This window comes from Prinia subflava, chromosome 8, assembly GCF_021018805.1.
Source record: "Prinia subflava isolate CZ2003 ecotype Zambia chromosome 8, Cam_Psub_1.2, whole genome shotgun sequence".
NCBI lineage: Eukaryota > Metazoa > Chordata > Aves > Passeriformes > Cisticolidae > Prinia > Prinia subflava.
Window position 1 is genome coordinate 20,957,786 of NC_086254.1, and position 22,642 is coordinate 20,980,427.

The following is a 22,642-nucleotide window of genomic DNA, read 5'->3' on the forward strand; positions in this document are numbered from 1 at the left end:
GTGGGAACTGCAGTCCCGGCGCGCGGGCGGCGGAAGGGGCGGGGACGGCGGAGGGGGCGGGGCCGGGCCGGGGTTGCTGAAGGACGCCTGCGCCGAGGATCGGGGGGCGTGGTCCCAGCCGAGAGCGGGATGCAGGGAAGGGGCGTGGCCTGATTGCCGTCTTTGGTCGTTAGGTGGGCGTGGTCCGAGGCGGGGCGGGGCGAAGGCGAAGAGGCGGGGCTATTGAGGGGAGCGGCTTTGGGCGGGGTCTGTGCCGGGCACACTGATACGTTGGGGCGTGGTCTGGGGTGGGGACGTGGCTTCGGCCAGGGGGCGTGGCAGGCAAAGGGCGCGAGGGCCGAGGGGAGGGGCCGTGGTCTCGGGGAGGGGCGGGGCCTATAGAGGCAGTAGAGTAGCCGGGGACGTGGGCGTGGTCTACCGGAAGGGTGTCGTCATTGTGGGCGTGGTCTCCGAATGGGCGCGGTCATGGGGCGTGTCCGGGGGCCTGGCGGTGTCCCTGGCGGGCCCCGCGGGGGTCGCGTCCCCGGCAAGGAGCGGGGACAGCGGGAGCTGTGCGGGGTCCTGGGTACCCGAAGAGCCGCTGGGGCCGGGCGGGGCCGTGGGGGGATCCCACCTGGAACATCCCCCAGCCGTGGGCCCAGTGCAGGAGGGGGCTGGAGTGTAGGGACCACATCGATAGCCGTATCCTTCGGGGGAGTCCCCGAGGGTCCACGGCCCCTCCTGCGGCCCTGACAGCCTGGGGAAGGGAGGAGAGCCCAGCAGGGCCATAGCACCTGTAGGGCAGTCTGTGCCTGTGTCCCTGAGGAGGATCCTGTCCGCCGCACACGGCGGGAAAGGCCGTTCCCGTTGTGTTCCCCCACAGTTCACACCTCCCCTCCCAGCCCTTTTTCCTTCTCCAGGAGTGCTGCCGGCAGCAGGGGCACAGACGGGCTGGGGGGAAACCCGGCCTTGCACCCTCAGCTGGTCAATAACGACCCCCCAAATCACCCTTGAGCTCCCCAAACCCACCCATGGCCAACCCCAACCTGCTGCTGTCCCCAGCAAGCCAGGACGAGCAGCCCCCAGGCCAGCACCTTTCTGCTGCTGGAAAAGCCAATTTAATGCCTGAAAGGGTCGGGTTTGTATTAAATGGGGAATAAAACCAGAACCCTTCTCCTGGTTGCTCCTGGGAAGTCCTATCACAGTGGAGGGAGGTGCCTCAGGTGGCACAGGAGGTGCCAGCCCTGGGGACAGGCACAGGGAGGTGGCACGGAAGCAGTGACTGATGTCCCCCTCAGCAGCCAAGTTTTGGTGCCCAGCAGATGATGTTTAATGGGTCTGTGGTCTCTCTGTGGAGCTGAGGGGGCCGTTCAATCCCCTCCTCTGTCTGCCTGCAGTGGGAAAAGCCAGGGGAGCAGACACTGGGATTGCTGGGACTGAGACCTGACCCACCCAGCCCAACCCATCACACTGATGGCAGCCAGATCCTGCAGGTCCAGGATGGATCCAGCCCTGTGTTCCTCCAAACACCACTGAAGAAAACTCTCAGAAATGGAGGGATGATGCATAAAAGCCCCAAAAGGAGGCTCCAGGTGGGTAATGGAGCAGGGATTTTGATGAAGGAAAAGCCAGGGACCTGTGGGTGAACTTCAGGGTCCATGAGCAGGAGCCTGTGTGCACCAGGCACATCCTGGCACTCTGCCCACCCTGGCACTGAACCAGCCACTGGATTTAATGAATCCACCCCAAAAAAAGAACATTAAACAGGTTTTGAACACCACATTCACCCCTGGAACCCAGTGGGCACAGGGTGAGTGTGGTGGCACAGAGTGGTACAGGCAGAGACACGGTCTGTCCGTCCATCCATCCATCCATCCACCATCCATCCATCCATCCATCCATCCATCCGTCCATCCATCCCTCCATCCATCCATCCATCCACCATCCATCCATCCATCCGTCCATCCCTCCATCCATCCATCCACCATCCATCCATCCACCCATCCATCCATCCATCCATCCATCCATCCATCCCTCCATCCATCCACCATCCATCCATCCATCCATCCATCCATCCATCCATCCATCCATCCCTCCATCCATCCATCCATTCATCCATCCATCCATCCATCCATCCATCCATCCATCCACACATCCCTCCCTTCCCAGAGGAGGCAGGCAAAGGCAAGCAGGTCATTTGCCATGCTGGGGGGGTGATTTCTTTCACTTTATTAATAATAATGACAACAACTGATAAAAATATTGAATCATGAATAAAAAGTGGGAGATTGGGCCAAGGGAATAATTCGTCCAACCTGAACCAGCTGTTTTGGGGTAAAAGCAGTGGAAACAGGGAGTGGGATCAGGCAGCACCAAGGTCCTGGGAGTGCAGGGGTGTAACCCTGATGGGGGGATGCTGAGTTTTGGGGTGTCCTCTGATGGGTGGCCCCAGGTGCCATGGGGGGGCTACTCCCAATTTTCTGTTTTGAGGGTGCCATCCCCCCCTTCCCCTGTCACTGGTTTGCTCTTGTTCCATTTCCAGAAGGGCAATCAGAACCAGACATGGGGGGCCGAGCTGGGCAGGCATGAGGGGTCACCCCCAAGGTCCCTGCAGTGGTGGCTCCTTCATCCATCCAGACAGGGCAGGGACAATAAACGGCCTTTAGACCTCCCTGGCCCCCTGTGGCTGTGATCCCCAAGAGCTTCAGGGCATCACCAGGGACCGGAGTGAACACAGGAACCAGAGCTCCCCACTGGGACAGAGCTGGGGCTGGGCCAGGGACCCCCAGTGTGGGGGGAGTGACCCCTGCAGCCCCTGAGGGGCACCCACAGCCCGAGGGTGTGAACATGTGTCCCTGGCGTGTCCCTGGCATGTCCCTGGCGTGTCCCTGGCATGTCCCTGGCGTGTGGGGTTTGCACACACGTGTGGGGAAGGGGCACACGCGGGGTGCCTGTGACAGAACAGGTCGGGGTGAGGGGCACCCCACATGGGCACGGGGGTGCCTGGGGACCCTCCACACACGCTCCACACAGGTGGGGAGCCCCCTGAACACACGCTCTGCTCTCCCGGCACATCCCTCTCCCCCCTGCACGACCCTCTCCCCCCTCCCCCCCCTCCCGCTCCCCCCTCCCCCCTCCCGCTCCCGCCCCATAATCGGCTCCAGCTGCACAAACATTCCCGCACCCGGAGCCGCCGCCGCCTCCGGAGCCGCCCCCGCGCCCGCCCAGACCCTCCCCAGAACCCCCTCTGGGCCCCCTGGCCCGACCCTCCCCCGGAGCCCCCCTGGGCCCCTCGGCCGGACCCTTCCCCGGCCGGGGCAGCTGCGGAAACGGGTGGCTGAGGGGCAGCCCTGGGCAGAGCCCTGCAGGACAGGGCAGGGAAGGGTCCTGGGGGGACCGAAGGAAACCATGTCCGTCCGTCTGTGTCCACCCATCCATCCCATTTGTGTCCATCCATCCCATCTGTGTCCATCCATCCTGTGCCTACTCATTCCATCCGTGTCCATCCACTCCATGTCCATCCACCTCATGTCCACCCATTCCACACATGTGCATCCATTCATGTCCATCCATCCATTCATGTCCATCCACCCACCCACCCACCCACCCATCCATCCATCCATCCATCCATCCATCCATCACCCATCCATTTGCCCATTCCATGTCCTCCCATCACATCCGTGTCCGCCCACCCTGTGTCCATCCATCCCCTCATCCCTGCCCATCCATCCCTTGTCCATTCACCCTCCGCTCTCTGGATGGGTCCTGGATGTTGGTGGGGTCCCGCGCTCACCCAGCTTCTCCAGGAGGTGCACCAGGATAGAGACGGGAGCCCGTGCCCACCCATCCTGTGTCCATCCATCCCTTATTTTCCAGGAGGGGTGCTGGGGTGTGTCCATCCATCCCAGGTTCTCCAGAAGTTACCCAGGATGGAGATGGGGTCCCACACCCATCCAGCTGTGTCCATCCATCCCCTACCCTGCAGGAGGATGGAGCCAGGGCACCGCATCCCTGTGTCCAGGGGAGGACAGTGTGAATGACACAGCTCGTCACACCCACTGATCCCAGGCTCTCCAGGACAATGCTGGGGTGTGGAGGCAGCCCCACATCCCCCACTCCCCCACCCTTCAGGTGTGTCCCTGTACAGAGCCAGGTTCCCACACGGCTCCGGGGACAGGGGTGGGGATGGATCCCACCCGCACCGCACACACTGGGCAGGATGGCGGGGTGGGGACCCTGCGCCTGCCTTGAGACCCTCCCCGCCAGGCCCCCCGAGGTGCCGGGTCCCGTCCTGCAGTTCCCATCCCGGCAGCTCCGGGCGGCTCCGTCTCCTTTAAGAGCGGCGCGGCCGGAGCCGAATTCAGCCGCCGGCCGCCTGTCCCCGCTGGCGTCCGGCCAGGGCTCGGCCTCGGCCGCAGCCAGATCCCGCTCCAGCGCCCGCCCGGCGGGGACAACGGAGCTGGGGGGGCCAGGGACACCCGTGGCCCCGCTGACACCAGTGGGTGCTGGTCCCCTGGGTCCCTGCTGGCTCTGTCCCGGTGGAGGTGAAGGCACACGGAGCCAGAAGGTGGGGACAGCCAGAGATGTCCCCACAAAGTCTCAGGACCTGTCCTACCAAGTGATCGTGGAGACTCGTGAACTGTAGTAAAGATATGTCCCTTGTCACATCCCTGTGCCTTGTCACCTCCCTCTGCCACCTCCGTGTCGCTGCTGGAGACCAGCACAAGAGGGGCAGTGGCAGGGGAGGGGACAGGGGGGATGGATCCCACTGCCCTGAGGGAACTGTGAGCCGAGGCTGAGAGAGGGACAGTCTGGAGACAGGGGAACCTGGGGGCCATGGGGACAGGGGACAGAACAGCCCCAGGAGACAGGACAGCCCCCATGTGGGACAGGGGACAGGAGAGCCCATGGATAAGGGGACAGGAGAGCCTGTGGCCACGACAGCCCAAGATCCACGGGACAGGACAGGCAGCAGCAGGGGACAGGAGTGAGCACAGCCTGGGTCAACCAGTGCTGGGGACACCCCATGGCCCATCCTCCTTCCAGTTCTTTCCTCCTTCTCTCCCTTCCCTGCACTGCTCTCTCTGTGCTGGGACAGTCCAGGGCTGTCACCCCACGGCTGACCTGACCCCTGTCCCCGTCCCCAGAAGCACGAGCCCCACGGCACTGGTGGCACTGGTGGCACTGGTGTGATGAGTTGCGGGTGCTCTGGGGCCGGCCGGCTTTGGGCGTTAATTGACTCCCGCGGCGGTGGCAGCTGTGAAAACAGAGCGGGGCTCATTAGGGGACATCAAAGGACCCCCCCGCACGGCCGGGCGGGGACACGGCTCTACCTGCTGGCGTTTGCTCCCTCTTCACTTGGCTTGAGAGGGGAAGAGGAGCATGGGGGTCACCAGCCTGGGGACAGCCGTGCTCCTCATCTCCTGTCCCTGGGGTCAGTGGCACCTGGGGACACTCATTCTTTGGGTGACATCCCCAAGGTTACTTGGACATGGGGTGACCCATCCCTGGGGTTAGCTGGGTTTGGGGTGATCTCTCCCCAGAGACCGATCACCTGCTCCTGGGGTGACCCATCCTTAGGGTCACCCATTCCCACGGTGACCTGTACCCAGGGTTAGTTGCCCCTCGGGTGACCCAGTCCCAGTGAGATCCATCTTTGGGGTGACCTGTCCCTGGTGTTTCCCAGGGTGAACCCCGGGATGACACAGCAGGGACAGAGGGGACATGGTGCTTGCAGACACCCTCCAGCTCCTTCCTCTCAGGCTGCAAACAGCCCTGAGAGCCAAAAACCTCCAAAACCCCCTCAAAAATGGCTTGGAAAGGGCCACATGGCACAGACCTGGCCCATTTCCTCCTATTCCCACTCCATCACAGGATCCTGTGGGGCCAGGGAGAGGGGCCAGGGACCCCCAGTGGGTCCCAGCAGTGCCCGTGGGGTGCCCAGAACCCCCAGATCCCTCAGCACCCCCAGAGCACAGAAGCAGCCCCGGCAATCCCAGATCCCAGCTCTGTTTTCCAAAGCCAGGACATGATGCCTTTTAAAAAAATCTCCTCTCGGAGCTCCTGCATTCCTGGGTGGAGAGTTTACATTCCCCCCGTCCCCCGTGATCTGCGCTTCGCCTCCAGAAAACAAAGCAGCCTAGGGGGGAGCTGCTTTTTGGGGAGTGGGACACTCCAGCCAGAGCCAGGACCCTGAGGGCAGCACCCCAAAGCTGAAGCACCCAGAGCCAGGGCTGGATATGGCCCCAGACCCCCATGGCAAGGGAGACCCCCTGAAGTGGCACCCTTTGGGTGGGCGTTGAGGGGTGCAGGGAGGATCCCCTGATGCCTTGGCAGAGGCTCATCCTGCTCGTGCCACCACCAGCACAGAGAGCAGGAATCACCCGCCTGAATTCCCATTTTCAGAAGCTCCCAAGGCCGGGGGTGGGGTAACAGTGGGTGCTGGGGTGTCCTGGGGGATGCTGTGGGTGCCAAGGGGCTGCTGGGGGGATCCCGACCAACCCAGCCCGACCCCCAGACTGCTTCTCCAAAGCACAGAGGAGGGGGAAAAGAAGCCCTGGATAAGTTTCTCCCCCTTTTCTCTCCCCCCTCCAAGTCATCGCTGGAAAATTAAACCGGATCCAAAGAGTTTTTCCTTTCCAAAATGTGCTGGAGAGGCGCTGCCTTAACCCCTTCGGCTCCCGCCTCGCCCTCATCGCGGGATTGGGATTTTTAAGGGGGTTTTGGGATTTTCCTGGGCTTTGCTGGGGGAGGGGGAATGGCGCAATGCCCCGGCAATCCCTCTTTGTGCTCCAGGGATCCCCAAATCCCCTGGAATGAGGGAGACAAGAAGCGCTGAGGCTCCCCAGGGCCAGTTTTGAGGCACCCCTGGGGCAGCGCTTCGAGGGCAGGTCTCCCTCTCCATTTTGGGAAGAGTATTTTTTTTTCATTCCAATTAAATCCAGCTGATTAAATCCATCCTTCCACCACTCCCCCCCCACGCCCTGAGCTTGTCCCCTCCAGCCAAAACTCCCCTACATCCCCCCTCCAGCATCCCCCAAATCCCAACAGATCGAACCGCAGCTGGGACCCGCTTCTCTCTGGAACCTCGGGATCGGGGGCCCACCTCAGCCAAACCCCTGATCCCAGAGAAAATGTGAGCTATTTCCTCCCGGGGGGGCACAGGAGAGGCTCCCCCCTCCCACTGCAAACTGAAAATTCCTCATTTTTTTGGGTTAAAAGTCTCTTTTTTCCTCTTTCAGTGTGGTTTGTTCTAGCTGGAGGGAGGCACTGGCTCATCCCCATGAAGGGTGGTGGAAGTGGGGGGCCCGGCAGAATCCATGGAGACCCCCACAATTTTTAATTATTGGGAGTTTTTTGGGTAAAAAAAAAGTCCTCTAGAATAATCTGGCACTTTTTGACTCGTTTGTATTTGTGGAGGATTGTTCAAAAAGTGATTTGGGAGGAAAAGTCATCAGCCAAGTGGGGGGCTCCAGGAGAACCCCCGGAGGGGTAGCCCCAGCCCAGGGTCTCATGGGAGCAAAGGGGTGGGGAAGAAAAAATCCACTTTCTTGGGGAGTTTCGAAAGGAGAGTGAGAAAAAATGGGCTTGTTATTGGCTTTTTTTGCCTTTTTTCACCCTTTTTTCCAGGGGCCAGCAGAGCAGCACCTGGGGGGGCCCGGACGAAGTGGGAAGGGGGGAGCAGGAGGCCGAGGGTCCTCTCCCAGACTTGGCAGGCTTTTTTCCCTTTTCCTCCTCTTTCTTCTCCCTTTTCCCACCTCTTTCTCTTTTTTCCAATCCTTTTTCTCTCCTCGTTTCTAAAATCTTTTTCTCTTTTCCCCTCATTTATCTTTCCCTTTTTTCTCCTTCTCTTTTTTTTTTCTAATTTTTCTTCCCTTTTCTCATGTTTTCCACCCTTTTCTGTTTTCCTCCCTTTTCCCGTTTTTCTCCCTTTTCTCCTGTTTTTCTCCCTTTTCTCTCACTTTCTTCCTCTTTCCTCCTTTTTCTTTCATTTTCCCTTTTTCCTCACTTTCCTCCTTTTTTCACCCTTTGCTGCTCATTTTTCCCTTGCTCCTCCTTTTTTCCTTCCTTTTTGCTTTCCTTTCCCTCTTTTTTCCTCCCTTTTCCACTGTTTTCTCCCTTTTCCTCCTTTTCCCTCCCCTCTTCCCCCTTCCTTTTTCTCCTATTTCTCCCTCCCTCTCCTCCTCCTTTCTCCCTCTCTTTTTTCACATTTTTGAATAGAAATATGTAATTAAATTTACAAATGCTATTTACAGGTTTAATTACAAAAAAAAAAAAAATCAAAGAGAAAAGAGAGGCACCCCTTAGACGTTAATAAATCTAAAAATAAAAAATATATAATAACTCCTCCCCCCCACCCCCCAAAAAACATTTCAGGCCGAAGGGCGGCGGGGCCGGGGGGTCACACCGTGGTCTCGCCCTGCTTGCTGTTGGTGAGCCGAGTGTAGAACTTCCTCCAGGAGTGCAGGGTTTTGCCCGACCATATCCAGAACCCGGAGGTGATGCCCACGATCAGAGTCATGAGATACTTGATCATGTAGACGGTGAAGTCGGGGGTCATGCGGGGGGTGAAGTGGAGCGGGCAGGGGATGGCCAAGCTCTTGCAGTTCTGGCTGATCCAGCTGCGCTCCCAGTGCTCACGGAATGCCTGCTCGTAGAAGTAGCAGGCGATGACGATGGTGGCTGGGACGGTGTAGAGGACGCTGAAGACCCCGATGCGAACCATGAGCCGCTCCAGCTTCTCCGTCTTGGTGCCGCCGTGCTTCATGATGGTGCGGATGCGGAAGAGGGAGACAAAGCCGGCCAGGAGGAAGGAGGTGCCGATGAAGAGGTAGACGAAGAGCGGGGCCAGCACAAAGCCCCGCAGAGGGTCGATGTTGTTGAGGCCCACAAAGCACACACCGCTCAGCAGGTCCCCATCGATCTGCCCCATGGCCAGGATGGTGATAGTCTTGACGGCTGGCACTGCCCAGGCGGCCAAGTGAAAGTACTGGGAGTTGGCTTCGATGGCCTCGTGGCCCCACTTCATGCCAGCGGCCAGGAACCAGGTGAGGGAGAGGATGACCCACCAGATAGAGCTGGCCATGCTGAAGAAGTAGAGCATCATGAAGAGGATGGTGCAGCCCTCCTTTTTGGTGCCCTGCACCACGGTGCGGTAGCCGTCCTCCTGGAAGCGCTCGTTGCAGACCACCCTCTCCTCCAGCACGAAGCCGGCGATGTAGGCCACCGACACCATGGTGTAGCATCCCGAGAGGAAGATGATGGGTCGCTCGGGGTAGCGGAAGCGCTGCATGTCCACCAGGTAGGTGGTGACGGTGAAGAAGGTGGAGGCACAGCACAGGACGGACCAGATAAGGATCCAGATGCGGGCGAAGCGGATCTCATCCTCATTGAAGAACATGTGGCCGTCAGGACGGGTGGGCTCACAGGGCGCCGCACAGTCCTTCTCCCCCAGGAACTTGTAGTTGAGGTAGCTGGGCACCTTCAGCGCCCGCGGGCAGTGGAAGGGGTGGTCAAGGGTGGCATAGCGGGGGGCGCCAGGGGTGCCCTGGCCGGCCAGCGGTGTGGCACTGGTCAGCAGTGCTGGGGAGCCGCCATCCTCCGAGTGGTTCTGCCCCACACAGATCTGCTCGGCACCGTGCCGGGGGAAGTTCTCACATCGCAACCGCTCCGGCCACTGGAACCCGAATTTGTTCATGAGGGCCTCGCAGCCCTGGCGCGCCCGCTCGCAGATGGAGCGGCATGGCGGGATGGCCTGCTCCAGCACCGTGCACACCGGCGCATACATGGAGCACAGGAAGAACTTCAGCTCCAGTGAGCACTGCACCTTCACCAGCGGGTAGAACTGGTGGACCTCCAGCCCGGCGTCCTCCTGGTTGGTGTGACCCAGCAGGTTGGGCATGATCGTCTGGTTGTAGGCAATGTCGGTGCAGAGTGGGATGGAGATGGGCTGGCAGAAGCCATGGTCGGGGATGGAGATGCCCTTCTCACCATGCAGCTGGGCCCGGCTCGGCGCCGGCAGGCTCAGCCCTGCCAGCAGCCAGGCCAGGGCGGGCAGCACGCCGGGGGGGCCCATGGTGCCCCGAGCCGTGCGCCCCGATTTACCGTGCCCGGTACCCAGCCGGACGGCCAGTCGTCCCGTCTGGATCTGCCGTGCCCGGTGCTGCCTGGATGGCTTCCACAGCCGGATCGGCCGTGCTCGGTGCTGCCTGGATGACTCCCGGAGACTGGATACGCTGGGGTCCCGCCTGGATGACTCCCGGAGGCCTGATCTGCCGTGCCTGGTGCTGCCTCGACGGCTCCCAGGGATCAACTCTGCCGTGCCCGGTGCTGGCTGGACGATCCCCGGCTGGATACTCTCAGGTCCCGCCTGGACGATTAGCGGAGCCTGGATCCCCCGTACCCGGCGCTGCCCGGAGGGCTCTCGCTGCCCGCTCTTCGCCTACCCCGTGCCTGGCGGGAGGGCTCTCGGTGTCCCGATCTACTGTGCGTGGCGGGACGGCTCTCGGTGCTCGGACGTGGCGCTCCTGGTGCTCCGCGGCGCTGCTCCCGCTGCCCGAATTTGGCGCTCCCGCTGCTCCCGGTGCCGGGTCCCGGCGCCGCGGGCGGGCGGTGGTGCGGGGAGAGTGGCGGGAGGAGGACGCCGGGGGGGGGTGCCGGGGTCCCGGGGCGCGGGGAGCGGAGCGGCCGCACCGGACGCTCCCGCCGCCTTTGTGCGGGGCAGCGCCGCGTCCCCGCCGGGCGGGGCCGGCCCACCGCGCCACGCCCCCCGCGGGCCCGCCCCTCCCGCTCAGCCAATCACATTCAAATACTGTGGCCACCACGCCCACGCCGGTCACGGGCCACGCCCACGAGGCCACGCCCCGTGCCGGGGGTCACCGCCCCCCCGCAAACTTTTTCCGAGTCGTGCAAACTCCCCCCGCGGGTGGGGTCGGGCCGGGGCCGCGGAGAAACGGCCCTCCCGTGTCCCCTGTGCCCCCCGTGTCCCCTGTGCTCCCGGTGTCCCCTTGGTCCCCGCTCTGTGTGCCCTGCTGTCCTGTGTCCCCCCATGTCCCTTCTCCCCCGTGCCTCCTGCCAACCCCCGTGTTCACTGTACCTCTGTCCTGTGCCCCTCCCTGTACCCTGCGCCTCCCATGTCCCCTGTGCCCCCGAGTGCTGTGCATCTCCCCGTGTCCTCTGCATCCCTCACTGTGTTACCTAGCCCTGCTGTGGCCTCTGCATTCCCTCCATGTCGTCTGCCCCCTCTGTGTCTCCTGTGCCCCCCTTGTGTCCTCTGCACTGTTCATGTCCCCTAATCCCCCTACCATGACCTGTGGGGCTGCTCCCCCCAGCCTAAGATCCACATCCCCCCTGACGTGCTGCAGGGGGTCCCCCACTGTCCCCAGGTCCCACTTTAGGATGCAGTGGAGCAGGATTAGCTCCCATGCCCCACTGTCCTCCACAACACCCCCCAGAACAGGGGGCATTGGCCCCAACATTCCTTGTCCCCAGATGCCAGCCAGGCAGTGCCAACACCCCATGGGTTGCTCATGGCCACCCTGGGGTGCTGCAACCCCGAAAGGCCACTGCACAGCCAAGGGTGTCCCCAAATCAGTAGGGGGTGATGGGAAACATCCTGCACCTTGCCCCCCCCAATCCCACACCTTCCACCCCAACTGGGGTTGAGGTGAAGGGAACCTCTGTCCCCAAAAACAGGGCAGTGGGAGAGGCCTGGGAGTCTGGGACACGCTGCAGGGAACTGGAACACACTGGCAGGGACTGGGACATACTGGGCGGGGGGGCGGTCTTGGACATGGCAGAGGCAGACGGGCATATGCCTGGAGGGAACAAGGACACACTGGAAGGATTCAGGACATGCTGGGGGGATCTGGGACACTATGGGGGACTGGAACACACTGGGGAAACGCTGGAACACACGGAGGAGGGGACACTGGGACACAGCAGGGGCATCCAGGACATGCTAGGGGCATTCAAGACACATTGACAGTGTTGGGACACAGAGGAGTCATGGGACACACCGGGGAGTCAAGCACACACTGGGGGCACTGAGACACACTAGGAGAGACGGGCCCACTGGAGATCCTCATCAGGGAACGAAACTGTAGGCGATCACCCCAAATATCGGCACCAGGACTGGGAGGTTGCTCTTTCCAAGGCAAGGGCAGGCGGGGGGAGCTGTGGTGGGAACCCCCTGCCCCCGTCCGCTCCGTTTTGGGCAGCTAGGGGGCTTCTGGCAGCCCCCTTCCCTCCCTCCCTCCCTCCGCGCTCTCCCTCCCTTTCTCTCCCTTTCCTGTAACTTAAGCTTTTGTTGTGAGCAGGAGACCCGGGCTGCCGTGAAAAGAGGGGGCCCCACCGCCTTTCACAGCGTAATTGAAACCATTGCGGCTCCTGGCCGAGGGGGAAGGGCAGGGGGGGCTCCAAAATCAAAGCCTGGGGGGGAAAGACGGGACACACGATGCTGCCGGCCCCCGCTATCCCCCAGCCTCCCCGGCCCGGACGTGCCTGGTGTCCCGGCGGGGCTGGCGGGGGCTCTCCCCGCTCCCGGGGATGGCGGAGGCTCCGGGGGTGCTGTGGGGTGAGGCGGTGAGATGGGAGCCAAGGCCGGCTGTCCTCGATGGGGCACCCAGGGCTGCTGTCTTTAGGCCCCCGGGCACGCCCGGGGTCGGTGGGTGCCCGGTGGCCCCGGGCGGGAGGCGGTGGAGAGAGGCTGGCACAGCGCCGGCGGCGGGGGCCGAGGCCGCCCAGCGCTGCCTCCGGCCCGTTCCTGCTCCCATTCCCGCTCCCCGCTGCAGTGGGAACGCGGGGTGGCTGCTCTGGCCGCAGCACTTCTCGGCCCTGTGGCGGCAGGGTCTGGTTGGGTGACCCCCGCCGTGTCCCCCAAGCTCACCGGGACAGGGACAGAGGGGTGCAAGGGTGTCTGCACAGCCACGTGGATCTTGGCTTCCTAAACACTTCAGATTTTGGCGTCCTTCCGGAGATAGGGGGATTTCACTACCAGACGGGGTTGCAGAGGCTGTCCCCGTGCTCCCTGTCCTCCTGGGTGCTGGTGGCTCAGGACTAGAGTCCCCAGAGCCTCCAGGGACACACTGGGACATGGTTCCACCCAGAGTAGGTGCCAAGCCCTCCTGGGGAGGGCAAAACCCACAGCAGACCCACCAGTCAGCCCTGAGAGGAGCCCCTGGATGGACTGGAGGTGTCAGGAAACACCCCAGGGAAGCAGCCAGTGCGGTCCTTCCTGCTCAGGGGTGTCCCCTCACAGGGACATTCAGGGTGGCCAGGGAATCCTGTTGATATGTGTCCCTGTCACCAGGCACCCAGCCCCATCCCCACGCCCTGCCAGGGGCATGAGGGGTGGTAGAGGGTGCTGCCCCCTCCCAAAAACTTCCCAGGGGGGTCTGGGGTTGGTGTCCTGGGTGGAGGGGACACTGTGAAGACAAGGACCAACCCTTGCACTCAGTGGGTGCTGCCCAGACTGAGCTTTACTGGGAGTATGGGGCCAAACCCAGCTCTTCCCCCCAGCTCTCCAGAGCTGCTCAGGGTGAGGGCCACCCAGGAGTCCCCATCCTCCTACTGCTCCACTCCCATTTCATCCCAGTACAGCACATGGGGATGCTGGTGGATACCCAGTGTTGCCAGTCCCCTGCTCCCAGCATCCAAGGGCCCCCAGGGGGAGCCCCTTGGGTACCACCATCTCCAAGAGTCTGTGTCCCTTGTGGAGCAGGACATGGTGCCCATGCAGCCCCCCTCCCTGGGATTCCTCTGGTACCATGAGGTGCCAGGGTGCCTGTAGTGTTATAAAGGATCCTCCCTGCACCCACCAAAGCCAGGGATGGGGGACACAGCTGGGAACACCCATGTCACACCCAGCAGCACCCTAGCCCAGCCACAGGCTGGTGGCCTCTTTCTGAGCCTCCTCTCTGGGGACAGATACCCTGGGGTGACACTGGGGGTGGCACCATGTTTGGCACAGGCCTTGTGCATGGCCCCATGCAGGTCTGGTGGCCAGCACCACTCTGAAGGGCAGTACTTTGAGGGAGAGGCAGCACCAGTTTGCAAGTGTCCCTTAGGGATGGGCATAGAGGATGGCAAAACAGAAGTGGGGAATGGAGGGGCTGTGGCAAGCAATGCCAGGCAGGATGGGGCCCTCAGGGGTCCCCCAGGAGTGCAGAGGAAGGGAAGGGCCCCCCGGCCCTGCCCTCGGCTTTGTTTCACACTTAAGAGCCTCTAATTAAAACCAGGCACAAAGGCCCTGGCTGGCGGCGGGTGCGAGGTGCCAGCAGAGGACGGGGGTCTGTCACCAAGGGAACAGGAGTGACACAGGGTCCCGAGCATGGGCACTGTGGGGCCCCCGCGTGCCTGGGCATGAACAGGCACACGAGTGCCCACACAAACACACACACACACACACACACACACACAGGCACACACACCCACACAGGCACACACACCCATGCTCCCTACCCTGTGGGCTAGGGAGAGTAGTGCTCAGGCCTGGTTTGTACTGGTCTAAACTGGTCGCTCTGATGGTCTGCAGTGGCTCCATGCATGGGAGGGGTCTGTGAGCAGCACTGCCCAGGGGGCAGATGAGCCCTGGGGTGTGTGTGGGGTGAGCCAAGCCCTGCGGTGCCCCTGCCCTGAGGGCAGCCAGGCAGGCAGTGGGCACAGCTTTAGCCAAGGACCACAGAGGGTCCCCAGCTGGATCAGGGGGCTGGTGGGTGACCCCGAGACTGGCTGTGACAAGCTGGGGGATGGCCCCCCCACAATATGGGTCTGGCTGCCTGGATCCCTCGGGGTAGTGAGACCCCAAAGCAGCAGTATCCCCCAAAGCCACCCCCCGGTGCTGGTGGGGCACGGAATCCACCGGGGCGGGTGCAGGAAAAGTGGCTTAAGCACACCTTGACCTTGCTGGCGGGGGAGGGATCCCCTCAGCTTGTCCGACACATCTCCTGCCAGCGCCGGCATTGAGAGCGCTCAAGCCCGCGCGCAGAGGAGCCAGCATGAAAAGGCAGCTTAGGCATCTCCTGCTGCGAGAGATGGATTAGGGGCTTCGGGGAGGCCGGGGGACAGCCAGCGCCACAGCCACCGTGCCGCGATGGCCGCGTGCCGGCAGCCGGGCCGCGGGGCTGGGGTGGGCACGGTGGGCATGCAGCCACTGCCCTATGGCACCATCCTGCTGGGACACCGGGGCAGCGGGGTGGGACCCTGGGGGTCCCCAAAATGGAGAAAAGCGTCTGTGTGGAAAGCGCCAAGGACTGTCCTGGCAGGGAGGGGACACCCGGGGCTGGCAGCCCCGGCCCCCCTGCGGGTCCCCCTGGCCCGGCCGCAGCTGTCACTGTCAGGGCTTGGGTATTTTTAGAGCCGTCCTGGACCGCAGTGACCATTTCTGCCCATGGAGTGTGTGGGAACGGGGGAGGGGGGGGAAAGGGGCACAAATTTCCCCTTTTGCTCTGCTTTGGGGTTGGAAATGCCCTTTAAGTTCCCAGGAAAGCACCTGGAGGTGGCAATGGGTTCCCATGAGGCACAGAGGCCCCATAGTGGGGCAGTGGGAATGGTACAGCCATCTCAGCTCTGTCCCCATGCTGGGTTGGGGTCTGTGTTCCTGGGACAGTGACACTGATGTCCCCACAGGGACAGCATGGAACCCTGGATGTCCCCAGGAACTGTTCCAGGTCTGTGGGGTGACCCTGTGGTGGAAGTGCAAGAGGGATGGGGTGCTCCCCTGGCCATCCCTTCCTCTCCCAGGAACAGCTGTGGCCCCAGCTGGGGGCAGGGGACCTGCCAGCACCAGGCATGTGACAGGAGGTGATAGAGCTGCTATTTATACCCTCCTGTGTCAGGGCCGCGTGTGGGGACATCAGTGAGCCCATGCCACTGGCCATGGTGACTCTCAGGGTCCTTTGAGCGCCCATCTGTCCCCCAGCACCAACGACATCCGCTTGTAGGGAGGGATGGGCTCAGTGCAACCAGAAGTGTAACACTCTATGGTGTCACACAGCCATTTCAACTGTCCCCAGCCCACCCGGGACACAGAGTCACCTCTGTGCCCAGTGGGGGCACAGAGCTGACACAGGGACATTGAGCTGTCCCCATGCCCAATAGGGACAGAGTTGTCCCTGTGCTCAGTGTGGACACCGAGCTGTCCCTGTGTCTGACAGTGGCATGAAGTTGTTCCCAACAAGGACACTGAGTTGTCCCTGTGCCCAGTGGGACACAGAGCTGTCCCTGTGCCAGTTTGTCCAGGCTAGAGGGTACCAGAATGGGGTAGATGTGTCCCCCAACTGCCACAGGTCCTGGTGAGCATGTCCCCAGCAGCAGAGGCCCCTTGCACAGGCACATGCCAAGTGGGGAGGCATTCACTCCTGGACTCCCTCCTGCTCCTGTCACAGCAGGGCTGGGGAGCACAGCCCAGAGAGGGCCCCACAGAGAGGAGAAGCTCCCCAGAGAGGAGAGGGCTTGGTGAATGCAGCACCAGCACCAGCTCCTGGTCCTGCAGTAAGGGCCTCTGCCCATGCTGGGGTCTGGGGTCCCCTGGCCTGGGGACACTGTGCCCCTTGAGCACCTCAGTCAGAGACTGTCCAGGGACTGTCCCAGTTCACCCCTATGGCACCAAGTGACACAGGGAGGGCTGAGAGGCCTTGGGCAGCACTGAGGGCACCCAGCCCCAGGACCACCCCTGCTCTGAGCTCAGCACCCCTGGAGTGCCAGGTTCCCAAAGCCCAGGCCTGCAGGGCTGGGCGCCCCCACCCATGGGAGATGATGAGCACCAGATTTGTGCACCTAGTGGGGTGGGGGAATGTTGAGAGGGGGCAAAGGACACCAGCACAGCTGGGTCCTGCCAGGAGAGCTGCCACTCCCCAGGGGTCCCCACATTCCCTGTTCCAGGTTCATCCCACCTGGCTTGACACAGCCCCATCTCCTAGCAGGAACTTGTCTGGCTTGGCACCCTATGGTGGGTGGGGGTCCAGGGGGTGGCTGGGGGTCCCAGTGACAGGACCCCCAGCCCTCTGGGGTGGGGAAGGAGCTCCCTGTTGTGGCCATAGCCCCTGCACTGGGCCCAAGGGTGCCCACCCGGGACCCAGGGGTGGGCTGGGCTGCAGGACATTTGACTGAGTCACCCTCAGGGCTGTACCACAAGGTATGGCCAGGCTCTCTGGGCAGGGGTCCCAGGTCCAGTCCTGCCCATGTGGACCCACCTGGATGCTTTGGGAGGATGAGGGGATCACACACCTGACATGGGACACTGGGGTTTTTGCAGGGAGTTGAGTAAAGCAGACAGGCAGAGCATCAACAGGACTTTCTCAGGGCAATGAGGAGCAAATTTGAGCATGTTTCTGCCCAGCAAGAAACGGACAGAAACACAGCCCCCCTTGTAATGCAGAAGTCCCAGCTCACAGCCACCAAGCCCTTCTCACCACACAGGGCTGGCTGGTCCCAGGAGAGAGCCAAGATGAGAATCACAGGATGTAAAGGGGTAGGGATGGACCTTAAAAACCATCTAGTCCCACCCCTCCTCCACGGGCAGGGGTTACTCCCGTAAGACCAGGTTGCTCAAGGCCTTACCCTAACCTGGCTTAGAACACTGCCAGGGTTGGGACATCCATATCCTCCCTTTCCTGGGAGGTTTTCATTTCCAGGATATCCTGGGGGAATTCCCGCAGGCCTGCTGCGGTGGGGCAGCAGGCTGAGCACAGCATTCCCTCCTAACGAGAGAGGCACATGTTCCACACAGGATTTCTGGCAGCACAGGCCAGCCTGGCTCACTGTAGGACCAAATCGAGTCTAGAACTACCCCGTGGAGCACAAAGCACAACCAGTGCTTCAGAACTCACTGCCTCACTGCGCAGAGCAGAGGTGTCCCCTCAGGGACAGGACTGGTTGCACATGGAGAACACACTGCAGACAGCCTTGATCCCATCTCTCCCTCACCCGGCCCTGACAGGCAGCAGAGGGCAGCAGGGCCCGGGCACAGAGGCCGCTGCGGAAAGAGGGAAAGCAATGAATGAATGGAGAGACAGATGGGATCCGTTTTTCCTGCTGTCAGAGCAGGAGGAGGGCCGAGAGCACACGGCACTGTGCTCAGGGACAGCTGGTGACAGCTGTGCTGGGGGATGGAGAAACACAGACCTTTGGAGACCCAGACTCAAATCCTAGATCCAGACCTCAAACCTAGACCCAGAACCCAGAGTCCAGACCCAGACTCCAAATGCAACCCTAGCCCACAAATCCAGACCCCATCTCCAGATGCCAAACCCAGCCAAGGCCCCTAAATCCATCCCATAGCCCCAGATCCCCAGTCGTGGCCCCAAATCCAGAGCCAGATCTAGATCCTTAACCCCGATCCCAAAACCAGACCCTGACTGGGTAGCACCTGCTCCCCAGTATTGCCCACGGCACTGCTGCTGGGCCACTGCAGGACAGGGCTGTGGCTGCACGAGCCGGGCACACACTTCCTACTCAGGGGCGGGGACAGGCCCCGCAGCCCGGCCGGAGGGCTGGGGCAGGAACCAGGGATATGAGCACGGCTGTGTCGGGCCTTGGGCTGCAGCGCGGGGCTGGCTCTGAACACCGCGATCCGACTCAGGATTTCTGTTGGGCACCGCCTCTGGGCCGGGCGCGATTGCAGCGCTCCCCGTCAGGGCTCACCCCAGGTCCGGGGCCGGCCCCAGCGCCGAGCGCTCCGGGCTGCCCTCAGCCACGCCCCGTGCGGGCCCAGCCAAGCCAGCTCTGCGCATGCGCCACCTCAGCAGGCGGCACGGCCCGCGGCCCACACCGGGCGCGGCGGCGAGCCCGCGCTCCCATTGGCTCACGCGACCATCACTCAAACTACTAGGGCAGCTGCCATTGGCTCGGGTGGAAGAGCGGGAAGGCTGAAGCGGAGCTCGCGCTCTCAGTTCTCCTGTCGAGCCCTCACCGTATGACGCCTTTACACATGCGCGGAGCAGGGGGCGGCAAAGGGTGCCCCGCGCTGCGCTGCAGCTCGCGCCCTAATTGGCTGCTAGGCACGCGCGTGCGCTGCTCGCGCCCTCATTGGTTGTCGGGCGCGCGCGTGTCGCAGCTTGCGCCCCCATTGGCCGCCGGGGGGTGCATGCGCGCTGCCATCTGCAGTTAGATGCGCAGCGAGGCTCGGCGGGACGTCATCTGTTGCGGGGGAGGCCGGAGGTCGCGGACGACCGTGCGAGCTGGTCCCGCCCCTTTTGTGTGCCGCCCCCTTTGTATGCCGCCCCCTGGCGTGCCGCTGTCTCCGGGCCGGTCCTGCCGCTGCCGCCCCGCCGGGTCCCGCTGCAGCAGCCACTCCGCTCCGCGCGGTGGCGCAGCCGTGAGGGACCGTCTCGTCACGGTCACGTGACTCGCATCGCTGCGCACGTGACCGGTGGGCAGCGCATGCGCGGTGCGGCGGGGGCGGTGCAGGCGGGCGGCGCTGAGGGCGGAGGAGGCGGCGGCGGCCGGAGCGGGGCCGGCGTGAAATGGCGGACAGGTTCTCCCGCTTCAACGAGGACAGGGATTTCCAGGTACTTCCCTCGCGCCGCCCCGCGCGGCCGCGGCCCCTTAGGCAGGCTCCGCCGCCTTCACACCCCCCCCCTCCGCGCCCCCCCCCTCCCCCCCACAGACAGACACACTGGGGCTTTGTGTGCGGGCCCGGCGCTGCGCCGCCGCGGGGAGCGGCACAGAGGGGAACGCGGGGGCCCGGGCCCGGCTGTCAAGATGACCCGTGGCAGGGGAGAGCGGCCCGGGCACGGTGGGCAGCGGGCGGCGTGTTGTGACGGCGGCGGCGAGGAGCCGACCCCGCGGAGGGACCGGCGGGGGAAGACGGTGAAGGGATCAACCCTCCACCAGTGATGGGACCGGCACCCTTCGTGAGGGGTTGGGCCCCTCCCCGGTGAGGGAAGCAGCCCCGCGATGAGGGGTTCACCTGCCCTGCGGTGAGGGCTCGGATCACTCCCCCCGAGACCCGCGCTGTCCGAACATCTGCCAGCGACCCCTTCTTTGTGGAAAACGCCTCTTCCTTCTCGCACCCGCCCCCCTCCGCCAAAACATCAGTATTTCGACGTAATTAACGCTACTGATGCTGTTTGAAAGGAGGTTTAAATAAACAATGGGAAAATTAACGTTGACTCATTAAGCTTGAACAATGACATGTTGTTCTCTGACTTCAGCCCGAGAGAGTCTCGGGGTTAGAAAGGAAAACAAAAGGAGCGAGGGTAATGCTGCTCGAGGAGAGCCGTGGATGGGCTGTTCTGTGGGTCCTTGTTTTGGGAGCTTGGCGTTGGAATGGTGCTGTTCATCCTGTTCACCCAAAGACCTGGTGGGGTTTTTATAATGTGGAGCCTGTGTAATTCTACTTAATCTGGCATTAAAGTGCAGTCTTGCAAGCAGTCAGGACATCCAGGAGTGACTAATTTATGTTGCTTCTAAGGGGTGCACGCTTCAAAAATTGTTACTTAACTATGTTAGAAGCACACAAGAAGATAAATGCCAGCGTGGTTGTGTGCAATGTAGGCATCACCTGCTCTGAGGATGGAGATTTGGCTCCTGCCACAGCCCCAAACATGGGCTCATTTGCACCCTTCATTTCCTTCAGTGAAGAAATGAGCCATAATTAACACTGAAGTAGTCTGATTTGGCTTTGAAGTTTGTGTTTCAGGAAGTGGAGTGAGCCAGATCTTGGGCTTGAAAACACATTTCTGGTAATCCTTTGGTGAGGGAGAGATGGGGAACCTAAACCAAGTCAGGTACTGTGGCTGTGCCCAGGAAATGGGTGAGCTCTGCAGTCGTGTCCACATTTGCCTTTGGGTGTTCTTGTTCCTGTCCCTTCGTGGAGAAACCCCATGGCAGGAATAATAATTGTAGTGGCAAAACCTGTTACTGTGTCGTGGCTCTGGGCACGCAGGGGGAACGTGTGGTGATATCAGGAGGGAAACTTGACTCCATTACCTGATCCTGAGATCTTGGAAGCTGCTGAGTGTGCCTGGGGACAATAAGTCACAACCCTGTTTCCCCATGACTTTAAAAAAGGGTACTGTCCTAAATTGGGATTTGTCTGTGCTAAATACCAGGCTTTCCTTGTCTTTCCCGTAGACCAGAGTGAAAAACAAAAAAATAGGGTTTGGTTTTATGGAAGGGTCACTGCTCTGTTCTTCCTTGCCTGAAAATATGCCAGGGAGAAGAGAGAAATTTTATTTTGTGTTAAAGCTTCCTGTGAGGTAAAAGTGGAATCGGTCCCCTGGGAAGAGCAGTTTAGAGCTGGTTGAGTCTGCGGAGGACTGAAGGTGAAAACAGTGAGCTGTGAAAGAGATGATCCAAAGGGGACTGGGACAAGGTCACGCTGAATTTTGGGAGGCAAGGGCCTGGGCACCTACCCCTGACAGCTAGGCAAACAGTTTTTCCAAAGTGTATTGATGGAGGAAAGTTTGATGAAGAAGAAGGAAAAATAAGGTTTGAAGTCACTTTCAGAGAAGAATTCTGTATTTTTTTCTCTGTATTGAGACAGAGATTGCTTGAGCTGTAACATGGGTGTGGAATACAGGAAATGCTGGCTGTGCTGCGTATTTACAGGGCTACTGTGGCCATAGGTAAGAAAACTCCTGCCTGTGCCTCTAGAAAATCCTGGTCTGGAAATATAGCAAAAACAAGAGTGTTTTTGTTGGTGTTAAGGATGCCCTTTTCACACAGTTAGAGTTCTTTGGCAGGTGAAATTTCTGTCCTTGGAGCAGGTGTGACTCTAGATGCAATCCTGTGTCCCTGCCAGGATGGTGAGTCCCAGGGAGCATGGCCAGAGGGGGAGACAGGCTCTAAAATGACACAGCCTGATCAGGAATGGATGCAGTGTAGGGAAGGAGGCTGTGGAGAGCTCTCAGATTTTGTTCTGGGGTGATCTGCTTGTGATCTCTTCAAATGAAGGGACGTGTAGCAGTTTGGAGAGAGAAACAAAAGGTTGGGAGTAAAGAGTATAGGTCAAAGGAACCTTTTAGCTGTTTGGAAGAAAGGCAGATATCTTGGGATTAGTGATGTGGCTAATGGAAAAGTCACTGGATGAAAAAAAGCATTTCAGAGTTCTCATTATTGTTATCAGCTGCCTTTCTGGAGAGAAGCTGGGAAGAGTCTGGGTTGGGAGGATCAGTTTGGCAAGAGTGCAAGTTAAGTGTGGTAGGCAGGGGAGAGCTGGCAGTGCAGGGTTAGCAGAGGTGATTCTCGGGTTTCTGAGCTTCTGATATGCTGGAGAGAAGTGGATTAAAGGTGAGAGCTGCTGGGAGCTAGTCTTCCCTCCCCTGTGCCTGACTGAGGGAAAGATCAGTGCTGTCAGGGAAGGCAGGAATGGAAACACACAGCACTACAGGAAAATGGGGAAGGAAGGACCTAAATTAGCTGAGAAGGAGAAAGTATCCATGGTCTGAAGTGCATGGCAAAGTGCTGAGGGGTGAAGGGTTATTGGGCAGAGGCATCAGCTGAGAACTGGAGAGATCAGAGGGGATGAGGGATCTTCCCATAACTGCAGCCACAGTGATGTGGTGGACATGAAGAGAGCTGCAGAGGGAGTGATGGTCCTCCCGGAGAGTTATAGGGAGCCCTGAGGAAAAGAGTGGCTTGTGTAAGGATAAGAAAGTCATATTATCCCTAAGGATGAAGGTGGTGATGTGGAGGGAGAGGAGAAAGATTGTATACACTG

At 61.0% G+C, this 22,642-nt stretch overlaps 2 protein-coding genes across 4 annotated transcripts in view; one reads left to right on the plus strand and one right to left on the minus strand.

Moving 5' to 3' along the window:
* Positions 1–8,209: 8,209 nt before the first annotated feature.
* Positions 8,210–10,625, minus strand: FZD2 (frizzled class receptor 2). The gene has a single exon (XM_063404058.1). It carries the CDS (start codon positions 10,052–10,054, stop codon positions 8,381–8,383), a length of 1,674 nt encoding a protein of 557 aa, XP_063260128.1. The 5' UTR covers positions 10,055–10,625; the 3' UTR covers positions 8,210–8,380.
* Positions 10,626–19,296: 8,671 nt separating this feature from the next.
* Positions 19,297–22,642, plus strand: part of GPATCH8 (G-patch domain containing 8) — a 55,935-nt gene continuing 52,589 nt past the window's right edge. For 2 of the 3 annotated variants that reach the window (XM_063404060.1, XM_063404061.1), the window contains exon 1: positions 19,444–19,487. Coding sequence is in view for 1 of the 3 variants with exons in the window: in XM_063404059.1 (XP_063260129.1) it covers positions 19,443–19,487 (45 nt within the window). In the remaining 2 variants the exon portion in view is untranslated. Of the gene's footprint in view, positions 19,488–22,642 lie in introns of all 3 variants that reach the window. The other variant, XM_063404059.1, reaches the window with a different exon arrangement.